Source organism: Dysidea avara, chromosome 11 (genome assembly GCF_963678975.1).
Source record: "Dysidea avara chromosome 11, odDysAvar1.4, whole genome shotgun sequence".
NCBI lineage: Eukaryota > Metazoa > Porifera > Demospongiae > Dictyoceratida > Dysideidae > Dysidea > Dysidea avara.
Window position 1 is genome coordinate 6,306,118 of NC_089282.1, and position 15,755 is coordinate 6,321,872.

Below are 15,755 nucleotides of genomic sequence, written 5' to 3' on the forward strand. Positions count from 1 at the left end.
TTTAATTGAAATGTATTGGACATGCCTGTTCCAGCTGGAATTTTTTCCATGAACAAAAATATAGCAAATGTCTACAAACTTATTGATATGCCTGCCTATTCAGGTCTCTGTGTAACAATGTCAACTATTTAAACGAATAAAATCCCCAAATGTTTATTTTGTGTAAAAAGTGACAAATTTAAGTGTATTGCATTTAATACTCACCTATCTGTTTTTACAGGCAATATAGTCATAGTGATTCACCTGCCAACAGTGGATGTGGTTATGATACTTAACTCTGGACCAGGTAGGACCCTTATTAGTATTGTGAATTTCAGATCAGTTTACATACAGAACTCGAGGAATTATATTGTGCTTTCTTTTTGTAGTGCTCAATATTGTGACGTCAAAAGGTGTCATGAATTTCTACATAATTAGTTGATATTGTACTATCTCATATGATGGTAACAAACTAATACCCAGGTCAGTTTACATGTTGTGCGTATAGTATTAATGTTTTCCTAGTACCCAGAATTTTTGGTATATTGTACGTATTATATTAATGACACCATTGGTTTTGCAGGCGCCATCTGGTCATAGCAGTTCACGTACTAGCAGTTGGATGTAGTCATGGTAAGTCATGTTTGACCAGGCAAAAATGCTTGCTTGTTGTTTTACAGGACTGGTCTTGTGTTGTCAGAATATCAAGCAAGTTGTATTTTGTGGTGACCACAAGCCCAGCCCTAGTGATAATTGGCCAGTTGTCTGATTAGCAGTTTTGACTTAAGGTATGTGCACAAGCTCACAGCAATTGCTTTATAAGTTGTACTTTTATGCACTAGTGTAACTTAAGATCAGGTATTGGTTGTAAAATGGGTTAAACAATATATATCAGATATTCGCTTACCTTAAAAGTGGGAATTGCAACAATTGCAATCCTGAATTTCCTGTTGTATAGCTAAGAAATATATTTAACATGTTGTACATTCTGTTTGGTGGCCACTTGTTGTTTGACAGGTCTCCTCGTGTTCATGTTTACATACTTAGGCACCAAAACACATTTACGTTACCTCTGGTACACCAGATTCACTTATAGCCTTGAATATAATTTTTAATGTTTAATTCAGTGCCGGCATGCTAGTTCTTTTACAGGGCTCACTTAATCTTGTGTCATCATGAAGACATCTAAGAAATAATCACTTGGTGTTAAACTGATGTTTATTAAATTTTTGTTATGTGTTGTAATAGCACTGTTACATGTTTACTCTACTGCAAGAAATTTTCATGAATTCTGCAGCCATCTTATCCACAATTAGAATTGCCTTATTAGTAGCTGTCACGGCAGTTCACACTTCCACAAAGCTCCATCAGTGTAAGGTGGAGCTTGTGTTGTGGCTTTCATTATGTACGTAATGTAGAGCAACAAAGTTTTTTCTGGAATGTGGTTCGTGGTTTGTGACTGTACATGAGTTTTGATCATTCCACACAACTTGCAAAATATTTCTTGTATCATAAGTGGTGCATGGCACTAAATGGAGTATTGAATAACGATTTATACACCTTCCCTAGTGTCTGTACGTTCTTCACGCTTTCACACCTTGTTTATAAGACATCTGCCAATTATAAACGCTCGCATGGGGCGTGACACTAAATGGACTCTAAAAGATTTCTGCTCAAAATGCCTTCCCTAGGGAACTTACGGGTCTGCACGCTTTCACAACTTGTTTGTCAGACATTAGGGCTTGTGTCCACATCGTGTCTTTAAAAGTTATTGTAGGGATTACAGGTTTGAATGGAGAAAATATGCATAGGGCCAACCAGAATTAGATAATGTCAGGCCTAGGTGACCAGTACAAACACGGGTAAGATGACTGGTATAATGTGACGATACGTGTAATACAAGGTAGAGAAATAAAGTGAAATATGTCTAAATACGGCTATATTTTTTATTTTAGCAAGGTCGCAAGAAAACGACGACTAAAGATTTTTTTTATTACGTAACCCAATACAAATCCATTGAGAGATGTTGCGTAACCCAGGGCTAATATTGCGAAACCGACCCTACACGTAAATAACTCACAGTAGTGGCCGCGTCTTTTAATTGGGCATGCGCTTTGTAGTTTCTTGGCCGCGCACCTCACTACCGTGAGTCTTGATCATCATATTATACAGTATGATAACACTGTATAGTAGGGATCATGAAGATTTGTGCTACCCACAAAAATATATTGACCAGTATCCAGCTCACATTATCATCACAGTATTGGTTAGATACATAATTATAACCAAGCCCTTCAGTGCTACTTTTCATGAACTGCTACATGCAATTTTTTTTGTAAAAAATATTTAATGGGATTTTCTACTAATTGACAATTTACTGATGCTTTAGACAAGTGTAATGGCTATGACTACAGGCTTAACTTTTGTGCTATTAGATGTTGCTTCAACCTGACAGGCATTGATGCCGCATGGTTTGGCATACCACAGTATGTACAATGGACACATCATGGGCTTAGGGTTGGAGGGAGCAAAGTGTGACTGTCCTGGCAAAGCCGGCTTACCTCAAACTCACCAAAAAGTTATCTTCATACAGACAGTGAAAGACATCATTTTGCTTAACAAGCAAACTTCAGTGTTAGCATTAGGGTTAGAGTACTATATGAGTGTGTGGATCACATGATAGTAGATACTATAGATCACCTGTTCTCTGGTCAACAGCTTAAAACAGATGTATATCAAAATCATCAGATATTAAAATAACATCATATGCATATCCATGCACATAATCCTTTACTGAATACTCTGTAGAGTCAATGGAGGGTTTCCAATTGACCTTACATAGCATATATATGTAGCTGCTGCATCGCTTTTCATTTAGAGGTACAAACTTTCCAACTGTTCTTGAACATGGTTTCCATTCCACTGTACTAAGACTCAATTACACTTTGCAATCGTTATCTCTACTATACACACAAACTTGCAAGATCCACGTCTGCCGGCATTTCAGTTTTGTATCATCCTGGCAACTCATCACCATCCTCAGTCCATTGCATGTATAAAAAGGTATTCACAAGAGAGAGAATTTCAATTATATCTTGTAATTACTACAATAGTGACTTTGATAATTTTAACAGTGGATTAAATACTATAGGCGTCTCTCTGATCAGCACCTCGTCAAAATGGTATTGCAACAGTCCCCTAAGACTAGTACTTGCTTGTGACAATAAGAGGTAGCTGGGAATACTGAAATGAGTGAATATGGTTGATTAAAAAGACTGCATGCTTTCAGATTAACTGATGCAGCATATACAGAGCCAAAGCAATTTAAACCGAGAAAAGTATTTTTTTCTACTTGACACAACATCCTGCATAATAACTTAGTAAAAGAGACCGGTATCTATTATACCGTTCAGTTTCTCTTAATACATACATGATTGATTGATTGATTGTCTATTCCCTCTAAACAGTCAGACAGAGCCACTCTTCCCTGCCAGAAGGGCACACATACATACAACAATATAAAGTACAACAAACATATATAGAGGTACTACAAAGACAATAAACACAGACAACAGTTAGCAGTTAACTACAACACATAATTATTACAAACCAAACTAAAAATTAAAATTTAGTAAATCAATCATTTTCCAAAAGATGCTATAACATTCGCTTCTTAAACCCATAATAACTATTTGGCTGCATAAAGATAAAAGACGGTAAATTGTTCCACCAGTAGGTCCGGTCCCTTTTGAATGAAAAATTTTCTGTGTAAATGAAAGTCTAAATTGACATGGGACAGCAAAATGAGGGCGGTTGTGGTGTCATAGTGTGATTGTTTTCCAAATTGAATTGGTGTACTCAATATTATAGTATTTTCTGTGTCACTGTAATGGCGGTATAACATAAGCAAACAATGGTACTGGATCAGTGATTGGACAGAAAGCCACCCAAGGTTCCTCCACATCTCAATAATATAGTATTTTCCGTGTCACTATAGTAATGGCGGTATAACATAAGCAAACGTATGGTATTGGTTCACAGAAAACCACCCAAGGCTCCTCCACCCTGACTGTTACATCTCGAGGTTATGGCTTGAAATCTGTGGAAGTTCAAGTAGATCGGAAATTGGAAGGTTTTCAGCTTTATAAATGAACCTGATCATGAGGGGTAGTCTCACTACCTAGAAATTTAACACAACAGTCATAAAATGATGGTTAGATGGAAGGTGGCAGAGATGATGATTCCATACCAATGGCGGATCCAGGATGGGGCATTTGGGGCAAATGCCCCCACCCCTCCACCTTGTGGAGGAGCCAGCCATGCTTCTGATTAAAACAGCTAGTAAATTTTGTCAGGCCAACCCAGATCAGTTTAAAACTTATGAAAATATGCACATTTTACTAGCATTTATTACAAATTTACCTGAGACCAAAGCGAACCGAAGTCAAACTAACTGTAAAATAGTCACCCAGCACCTTCGTGCGTATTAAGCGCCTCTAAAAATAATTATCGTGTTGCTGTTATTTAAGACATTCAGAGCCTTTTAAACAGTTTTAAGACTTCACAGCCATCTGAAAAGGCCAAAATGGCAAATATCAACAGTGAGACACCACTAAGAAGTGATCAACTATAGAGAATATGGTTCTCCCCAAGCATGCAACCACCTACAACTTACCCTGTTTGTGCCCCTCCCCTAGCCAGCTCCTGGATCCGCCCCTGCATACCCAGAGCTGACTGTATATGGAGCAGTGCTTCACTGTACACTTCACTTGACCAAGCGTATATTCTCCATATTGGGGATCACAATCAGGTTTATATTCACTGGCCAAATCTGACAAATGAATCACACATTACTGCATGTGCCATCTAAATAAGTTTTCGTGAAGTAACTGGTAGCAGTGTTGCAAGTAAATTATGGATCAGGGTTATCAGAAGGCTGGAGTCTCTTGTTTATGAATTTTCCAAAGTACTTGTTTGTGTCTGCACATTTCCCTGCATGGTATTCATTTAATGACAATAGCACTTTAACACTTTGTTGCACCCCGTGCTTTTTTGATAACAAAAAGAGTGACAAAAAGAGACTTTTTAGTGACAAAATTTAGGGTCTTTTTCGGGGTACTAGGGTCGTCTGCACCAGACTACTTATCAACATGACATGGTGCTACACCTTTTAGCAACCAGATTTGTTGATATTTTCACTGACCTGCCATTTGATATGTTGACTTGCAAAAGTTATGGGCCAGTAAGTCTCCTCCAGCAATTATGGTGACTACATATTGACCTGACATTGTTGTTATCTACAACACTCCATTGCTGTTACGCTACTCGAGTTGACATGCTCTTCAGATTCTGACCATCATCTCCAGTTCCACTAGCAGAGTAAAGGACATTCACAACTGTTAGTAGAGCTTGTTCATTTAGACATTAATGAGACACTGGAAGTAAGTGTGCTTGCATGGGCTTTATCAACATGCATGAGAGTCTGTCCATTTTCCACTGCCAAAGGCCTCTGTGCAACAAATACTGGACACCGCTGAAAACTGCATTTCATGCAGTCTCTCAGAGGACGTTTACGCTGAGGAAATGTGTTATCTAACCAAACTACTGTATAAATTAGTTAGCATATTTTTGTAATTCATTCCTTGCCATGCCTATCTACTACATGGGTGTTTACTTAACACTGCTCTGTGGTTGCACGTAGCCAAGGATCACATCCACCTTTATGTATTGTTTCAATGATGGTTTCCATCTAGTGACATACAAAGCTAACACACAAGCATTAACGAAAGACACAACAACATTATAATTAAATGTACCATTCACAATCACTCATTCCAATAAAATTTAATTAAAGGAGTGGTGAAATTTTTCGCCACTGCTGTAGCTATCATATCTACCTTCATGATTAATAATGCATAACTATATACAAGCACTTTGTCTTTTAGTGTATCTACTATATATTATACTGACATGAAATTGAAGCTTAGTTTCAGAGTTGAGTCATGATCAACTATTGGGTCTCACTATAGACTATAATTAGGTGCCATTAGCTAGCTTGACAATAGTATTAGAACCTATATATTACTTTCTTATTATTCTAGAATATTCCAGTTGAGGTTAGTTGATTTACTGACTCAGCATGATTATTCTACAGCAATACGATGACTTCTGCTATAGTATCATAAAACTATATAGTAATGATCCCAACTGTTGGACTCCAGATGTCACAGATTGTGGTTGCCAGAATGCCACTGATGTCACAATTTAAAATATTTAGTCTAATAATTAATTAGCAATTGACCATCAGAAAATTATGCTGGGAACAGTCTCAAAAGCTTTACAGTGAAAGAACTACTTGCTTGTCCACCATCCACTAAAGTAGTTGCAAAGTCATGTATGGTGGATAGGTTTCACTCCACAGAAGTGCATATGAGTTGTCTGTATATAATGCGATTATATCTAATTAGCTTCTAGTTGTTGGTACGTAGCATTGAAAGTTTTGTGTTCAAGCCATGCCATGTACAGTTTAATGACCTATTTTTACCTAAGGAATTTTATCAATCATGCAGGAGGACACTCTGTGATGGGGCAACTTGTCTTATCATTAGTCTTAAGAAATTACCTATATCTGGTGACTCTGGTCTACAAGAGGTTCTATCAGTGGTCCCTCTATTATCCAATGCATTGGGCCCTAGGTGTGTTTGGATTATGGAAAAGTTTGGATAAATGAAGCCTATGCATTTATAGAACTCAGTTAGAATACTCTAATAGAACATACACTTTAGGGAAATACTCTAATAGAACAGTCACTTCCACAGTTCGGATAACAGAATGTTCAGATAATCAATAGCCGGATAATGGAGGGACCACTGTATTTTGAACTTTAGAGGAAATCAACAGAGTGTGGTGGACAGTTGCTGTCTTCACAGTATATACCGTGCATATCACAAAATTTGATATGGGAAAATTTCAATGAAATGCTTTAGCAAACTGTAATGCAAATCATAATCAGAATTTTCTGCGCTATTTAAACTTTTGGACCATGTGTAAGGTACATTGAGTCATGATAATAAGAAAACATGCATTGTAAAACTAGAAAAATATGCTATGATATGTGACCAGATTTTACACCAAATCACACATCAGGCAAAATCAAACTAACACCACCAATGGATAGCTACACTATTATAGTTTTTACCCTCAGTACTACTCTAACTTCTCAAGGCTGGTTTTAACAGATGCCTTTTCTGGGCAGTGTGGAGAGCTCGAATGGCGGTTTCTGGCCTTGTAAAGGGTCTGGCTTCAGTGGTTTACTGGTGGTTGGCCTAATAATGTTGGCCAGAACTTTTTTTGGTTGATTTTGCTACACATCAGCCACTAAGAAGCCAGCACAGCCCTATAATGTCGTGCCTGGACTCCAATCATGGTCTGCCTCCATTTTGAAGTCTATCTTGTACCCACCCTGCCACCCGCCACCTGCTACCCCCACCACTACCAACACCTGGTTATCACTAGCCTAATCAAAATTTTAAAAGTATTTATATAAAAATTAACTATATAGACCGATTTATAAAACCAACTTCTCTAATAGACAATAAATATAACCAACACATTATTTCAAAACATACGTAAATACTATACAAGCTACAGCTACAGCATATAATATTACAAGAAACTGCCTAAAGAAATATGCACACAATGCCTACATCAAATGTTTGTGGAAATAATTTCACACCCTAAGTTATCGTTATTATTTCTGACGGTTTTCCATTCCAAACAACTTAAAGCAGAGAGACACAACCTTTGATACCGGTAACTCTAAAAACACAAAAGTCACACCAGACCAAGCAAAACTTGTCACCACAACAAACACACACAATATAGCTAAGATGTAGTCAGTTAAGATCAGAGTGGACTGAAATGTGCTGAACATCATGGATATAATGATTATGTGACACAGATATACACCAAATGTCATTTTGGCTAATGGTTCCCATACAGACCATGATAGGTAACTATTAACTACTCCACCATATCCCGTGTTACAGATGTAAATTATAATGGATAGTCCAATACTCCAAGCTGGTCCATTGAACATCAAGTACATTATGGTCTGAAATTTACTGAACTCATCGTCATTGTAAGCACCAAACATCGTAGTTGTACACAAAATTATTGCTGCTACCCACAGGAGAACGTATATAAGTAACTTTAACCACTTGTTGATGGACAGGTTAGTTATCCAGTACTTTTTGTAAAAGATGTATCCCAAAAGTATACCAATTAGGTACGTGTTAACTCTGTAGTGAGGCTTCATATACAAATCTGTGGCCTGGTCTATATTTTCTGGATGAACAGCAACATTGGCATGGTAGTCATCATTCACTCCAGCTTGTACTCCTACAGCAGTAGTAGCTCCTATCATTACAAGTGATATGACCATCAATCCTATATACTGATAATGGTTGAGCAGTAGTATTATAATAGGAGATAAGATGTACAACTGCATATCAACAAATAGGTACCAGGTAACTCCAGTGCAGGTCTCAAGTGGATCTTTAACATTACCAAGATAAAGTAGGTTATACCACCAGTTGCCATTGCAGGGTGTAAGAAAAGGAAAGCTCCACAATGGTCCTTGACCAAAGTGATAAACCAAGTTTATGCTGATAATTGTGTAGAGGTAGAGGAGTGGTGAAATACGAAAATATCGATGTAAATAAAAGTACAAGTATCTGAACCTGCCATATTTTTCTATATCCTTGAATGTCAAATATGATGATAAAAATGCACCCAGTAGAAAAAAACTTTCTACAGCTATTGATATATTCGAAACTGGTTGAAGCAGAAATCTGGTTAACAATTCATTGGCATACTGAGGATTTTGAATAAGGTCATGGTAAAGATGAAAATGATCTGCAACATGAACCATTATAATTAAAATTATTGCATGAAACCTAATCCCACTTAATGCTTTAATAGCCGATGGTGACTGTTTCATGGATACAAGGACAGGAATAGTGTTGTACAGGGAAAATGCTAAAATGAAGTCCTTCACAGTTGGTCTATCACTTTTTTGTTCCTGTTTGGGTATCAATGGATCTTTTTCATTTATGAGACCATTGCCGTTATCGCATGCTTGTATATTTCCATTATATATACTGAGTATTTGATGTGATTTCAACAAATCTGTTGATGGCAGCCACAAAATGATGTCTACTGTAGTTCCCACCATCACCATGACAACTATTACTCCACATGCTATGAGAACTAAAATGGTACTCACATCATAATCTTCATCAGTTTGAGGACAAAAAGTTGCTGACTTGTCATTACTATTAATACTTACAGACATGGTATTGTTCCCTGTGCTAAATGGATTACCGATCACTGTTATTACACTAGTAATGTCCATCTCTGATAAGATTCTAGCAAATTCTTGTGAGGAACAAGCTGAGGGAAAACATACTCCAACTTGAATAGGAATTGGTGTTTGTATTGTAGAAATGTTCATTTGCATTGCATAAATACAATAATCAGTTTCACCAAATTCAGTATCCTTTAGGTTAATACACTCATCATAGTACCCAAGATAAGATGTGTGGCCCTCTAATATACCATGACTTGGTTTACCCCATGAATCCCAGTAACGTAACATCAATGAGGAATGAGTTGATTCTAACATGAACAACTTGTGAAGTGCTTTACTACAACTGGTACTGATATTGATATCATTATATGACAAATCAAACTGGTAGGAAGTTTCAGTTGGTTCTTCACCACCATACAATGCAGTAACGTATGGGAGAATAACAAGTATGAATAGCAGTGATGTGGTCATCTTGTTCTATCATCAGTAAATAAAATCATCATATTATACAGTACGTTAGCACTGTATAGTAGGGATCATGAAGGTTTGCACTTTTTCCCAAAAAAATATACTGACAAGTATCCAGCTCACAATATCATTGATTTAAACCCAAAATTGCCTTCAGTGTAACCAGAAATGCTTTTAATAACATTATTTAGTGTAAATTTCTACCGACAGACCGACTTACTGACTCCTTCAGACAAGCGTACCTAACTCAGTTATGGCTACCGCTACAAGTTTAATTTTTTGCTGTTAGACGTCCCTTCAGCCTGGTAGACATCTTTCAGTATACTGCAAATAACCGCAGTATGTATATAGTGAACAAACTATGGGCTTAATTTAGTTAGTTCTCTGATCCAGTGTGTCCCTTTTTTGCTAACAGCACAAAGTGTTAATTCACAGTAGCACATCATGGTTTCATGTGTCTTATCATGTTAGAATAACATGAATATCATTTGTAATATTTGTACCACGCTCCAATTCTGTGCTGCGTAATGGGCAGAATATATAGTCAAAACTGTGCATAATGGCCACATTACCTTTAGTACCTACTTAGCATATTTTGTTGCATAATATTATAGTTTCATACGTCTGGCATCATTTGAATAATATTATGGTGTCACTAATGATGAAATTAATATGCTATAAACAATGTCAACAAACAAGTGAAAAGGAAAACTTATAAGTTAGTAAATTCTTTGCTAGTAAGGACTCTAGCTGTCGTGATAGCATGAGATGCACTTTGTCCTTGTGATTTAGATTTGGGATGGAGTATAAATTTTTGTAGAATTGTTTCGTATGTATTTGAAAGAAAAGATCTTTGTACAGTACAGTAGTATGGGATCATAGCACCCAACTCAATGAACTCATGAAAACTACGGGAAAGATTTGGTAGGCAACTGATCTCTCTTTATACAATTCACAACTATGGAGTGCATCACACTCAATAAATAAAAAGATCGAGATACTCTAATAGAGAAACATATGCCTTTAGATGTTCTGGCTTAGTTGGTAGCATCAAGGGTGGGGGTGTAAGGTGTGGGGATGTCTTTCCATACATTTTGTATTGGGTGATTCAGGCCAGGGCCATGTAATAAATGGCATAATAACCTGCAACATGTGATAGATACCTCAGACTCTGGAAAGAGCAGTGAATAGTGATTTAAATAAGCTGTATAGCAAAAGCAAATCTGATGAATTTGAGTTGAAAATTGCTTTCTTGTTCTATGGCGAATATTTATAAAGGAATACTCTACCAAGCATTCCAACCCCTTGACCCCACTACATTAGTGTTACACTAAAACAAAGCATTGTGAATTGCAAATTTACGTGAAAAGTTCTGTGATTAAGCAGATGGTGTCAGTTTTTTTATAGACTTCTTCATATGTTTGCAAAATAGTGCAAACCATTATTATACCACTATATTGTGTGAAAATGTTAGAGATTATGTAAGTCACAGACGATTATTACTCGTGGTTGTACTTGTTTATAGTAGTCAGACTTGATAACTAAATAATCTAAAAGGCTGGTAATGGCTATTCAGCTGTAGAATACCTATAGGGTTGTAGTTACTTTAGCATGTTTGAATTACTAATGTTTTATAGTTTACATTATCGAAAGCCAGAGTACAGCAACTAGGTATGCAACATATTATAGTAGCTAGAATGTTGAGTGGATTTGTTAGAGAAAAGATGGAGCAGTTTCTGGTGCAGGTTTGCAAAGCAGGTGAATGCTCCAGATTTTAGGAGCACTGAGATGACTACATTCACTGCGCTTTTACTAATAAATTAAGTAGCTACTTAAAAATTTTAAGAGATATTAGCATGACTGTTTTATTAGAGTTGGATAAGGGCAGGAGCCAATAGCAGGTTACACAGCTCATAGAGATAACCACCAAAGATAAATGTCTGTTGCCACCAGACAAAAAAAAAAATCAACTGGCTGGTACTCTCAATTTACGGAAAGACACCCAACGCTTGGACTTCACAAAGGAGACCCAATTGCGTACATGGACAAGGACACAATGGACAAATTTCATAATAATGAAAAAATCGACCGTTGCCCCTAGCAACATAAATTTTACATTATTTGTAGGTGTCAATGTCTTAAGTCACCTCTCCAAGTTTTAAAAGGACAGCATATATAAGTCATGAGATATGACATTTTGAAGTTGCAATTTTCCCAAAACATTGTCAATGAGAGGGGTAACAGTTTTCCCTTCTCGCTAATCACACAAATCATGGGATTCAAAGAATGTCATATCTTATGACCTATATACACTATTCATTTATAACTTGGAGAGGTACTCAGAGATTATTGTTGACATTCACACCTACAAATTATGTAAAATTGATATATATGTACTTTTGAATTTTTGGTTTTTGCATACATTGAAATACCTCATTTTTGTGATTACCCAGAAGGGGCAACTGTAGCCCTCTCACATAGATATGTATGGGAAAACCACAAATTTCAAAATGTCATATCTTATGACATATATATGCTATCCTTTCAAAATTTGGAGAAGTTACTTTCTAAAAATAATGGGAAATTCAGGTTGCTAGGGGCAACGGTTATTTCTATATGCTATAAAGTCTTATTATGGAATTTGTCTATTGCTTAATACTTTGACCTTCCTAAACTACACTTGCTGAGAATGGCCTGTTAGACAAGCCACATCATATGCACAATGTTGATGAGACAGGTATGCCTTTCAACTATCATTCTTCCAAGGTTGTCAACAGAAATAGTACACAGTCGTATATCAGGAAGTACCTGGTACAAGGTATGGGCTAAGTAACATGGGATGGGTGGATACACACTACTTTAAAAAGTGGCTCAAGGAACATCTACTGGAGAGTAGGCAAAGAGCTGAAAAGAAGGCTAATAAGGATGCTGAACTAGCTGTCAGCTATCAAATGCACCACGAGATAAAAAGTACCAGGAAATGCAATATTAAAAAGTTGAGTAGCAATCATCATGTACAGATCAAAGCATTCCTATCCAATGAAGATCCAGAACAGTTTGCTGAAGATATACAATGTAGCATGTGCTTTGAAATGTATGAACCAGATAGTACAGAGAGTGGTTCCAATGTGTAGGAGAAGTTATTGTAGATAAATGTGGCAGGAAACTATATAATTATTGTGCCCATTGTGCGTGCCATTATTTTATTTAGCATGTTTCTGTGTATGCAACTATTTCACTTTAAAAATCACACTGTCCTGGTATTTAGTGTTAGCTAATACTATAAATTTACGGATGCATGGTTTAGAATACATATTGAATACATTATACAATAATATTCACTAGCTACTGTAGCCAAGTTTAAAGGCACTGAAGTGGTAATTCAAGCATTACATTGATTGTGGTGACAACCATACGTTACCATACTTTTGATGATGTATAATTGTTAAATTTTGGTTTGCAATCAAACTCCTCTGGTTTCTATGGTGCATAGGTGCCAACAAAACTATACATAACAGGATGAGCCTCTAAGTTTATTTATGGTCAAAATATGAAACCCATGTGACATTTCAGTTTTTCCAAAGTTACTGCATGGGTTTAATTATCTACATGGTTGCTTATCCTATTACTTTTTTTGTTGAGCTATGCAAAAAGTAACAATATGTTGTAACATGTTACTTATGTAATGCATTATCCCAACACTACCTATAGTTTATAGAATACAAAACAGGATTACAACATTTTAGAAATATGGATGGACATTAATCAGAATTTGGAGCTTCTTGGATCTCCTATTTGGGGACCTCCACAGTTTTACGATGCCTTTTTATCTGTTCAATTTGATAAAATAGTTGCAATGCAGGATAAATTGGTTGACCTCGAGGACCCTCAAGTAGAGTTGCATCTGCTTAGGAGCTGTCTTAGCGTTTGCAAGGTCACTCACCTTTTACGTTGTGTGCCATCTTCCTCTTTGGGTTCCTTTCCCTCACATTTTGACCTTAGGTTGCGAGAATGCCTTAGTAGAATCTTGTGTTGTAGAATTTCTGATAGTAGTTGGACACAAGCCACCTTGCCATTTAGGTTAGGAGGCTTGGGCCTACGTGAATCTGAGCGTTCTGCTGCTCCTGCATTTGTGGAGTCCTGTAATTCTTCCCATATTTTAGTGTCGTGTTTAGTGGAAACTTTTGATGTTTTTATGCCATTTCCCGGGGAGGATTGTTCCCTCGCTTTCTTCGAAGGTATGTCTGTTTCTGTGTTGCAAAACTCCTCTCAAACTGACCTTCAAGCCATTTTAGATGATTCACTTTTTAAACAGCTTGTAAGCAGTTCCACCATTCGTGATCAAGCACGTCTGCATGCTTTATCACATTCTTCTGGCACCAGCAGTGGTTGGCTTAAAGCACTTCCACAGCCTGCTTTGGGTCTAGCTATTCCTCCTCACGATTTTACTATAGCTTTACGTTTGTAGCTTGGCATTCCTTTGTTCCCTTCTTTACCACTCTGTACTTGTCTATCGGTCATTGACCAGTTTGGTGGTCATCTGCTGGGGTGCTCTCATGGTCCCTTGAGGATCCAGCATCATAATGCTTTAGTGTCTGTTGTACACCATGCCTTGCTCCAAGATCACCCTGGTGTTCTTAGGGAGCAAGGCATTCCATCTGATCGATCTCGTCCTGGTGACATATACCACCCTGACTTTCATCTTGGTCGTCCTGCCTATTTTGATCTCTCCGTCAGGAGTACCACTCAGTCTGCTGTCATATCTTCTGCTTCTTCTCAGGCTGGGGTGGCCGCTGCTGTTGGTGAGATAGCTAAGGACAACCAATACCAGGACATTGTGAATGATAATGGAGGAGTTTTTATCCCTCTTGTATGTGAGACCTTTGGTGTTTGGTCACCATATGCCCTATCAATTTTAGGATCCATAGCTGACAGAACAACTGTTAGAAACGGTTTACCTCGAAAGTTTGCTAGGCGCCAACTTCTCCAGCAACTGTCTGTGACTTTGTGGAGGTACAATGCAAAAATGATACTCCGCCAGTATTCGCTTACTGCTGAGGACGAATTTCCTGACTTTGACATTGGTTAAGTAAGTACGTATAGGTAGTAATAAGTATATAGTTAGGTAATAAGTAGTACATGTAGTATGTTGTAGTTTTCAGTATGTACGTGTGTTATGATCAACAACGAATTTAGTGATATGTCTGGACTTGTCCATTCATTATAACAAATGTAGCTCACAATGTTAGACTCTACCTAATCAAGGCATGCATATAAAATGAATGGAGTGGTTGAACTTGCAATTGGGTGACTGCTCTTGGGTGACTGGTCACCTGCAACAGCCTGCAACTATATGCTTGGGAGGATTATGCATAACAAATCAGCAATGCTTGAGGTCTTTCTACTAGCAGTCCACACCATTTTAAAAACCTGCTAGCAGGTCTCCAGAGTGGCAGGTCTCTTTATGAGTTTTGAAAACCTCATTACCTTCCAAAGATCAAAGCATATTATGCATACCATTATCCAATACCTCCACTGGCAACAGGAAACTGTTGAATGGTGCTAGACTTGATAAAGACCTCATTACCTCCCAAATATTATGCATACCACTGTCCAATACCTCCACTGGTGATAAAAAAAACTGTTGATTAGTGCTGAATGGTGCTAGATTTCATTCTTTGAACAGAAGCAGGTGTTACTTGACTCTGTGCCTTCCTTGGAAGTATTCCAAGTAGACACTCTCTCTTACTTAGATAATGGCATGCATAGTATGTTTTGATCTTTGAAAGACAAAATAAGGTTTTTAAAATCCATTAAGAGAACTGCTAGCAAAAAGACAGCTACTGCAACTGCTAGCAAAACACAGCTACAACTTGTAACTGTCTTTTTACTAGCAGTTCTCTTAATGGATTTTAAAACCTCATTTTGTCTTTTAGCC

At 37.3% G+C, this 15,755-nt stretch overlaps 1 protein-coding gene and 1 long non-coding RNA gene across 2 annotated transcripts; one reads left to right on the forward strand and one right to left on the reverse strand.

The window, feature by feature from the left end:
- Positions 1-652: 652 nt before the first annotated feature.
- Positions 653-1,284, forward strand: LOC136239369 (uncharacterized). Its single transcript, XR_010693432.1, has 2 exons — positions 653-767; positions 1,132-1,284. It is a non-coding gene; the product is annotated as an uncharacterized lncRNA (long non-coding RNA).
- Positions 1,285-7,729: 6,445 nt separating this feature from the next.
- On the reverse strand, positions 7,730-9,820 carry LOC136237627 (nose resistant to fluoxetine protein 6-like). The gene has a single exon (XM_066027844.1). It carries the CDS (start codon positions 9,818-9,820, stop codon positions 7,730-7,732), a length of 2,091 nt encoding a protein of 696 aa, XP_065883916.1.
- Positions 9,821-15,755: the final 5,935 nt, after the last annotated feature.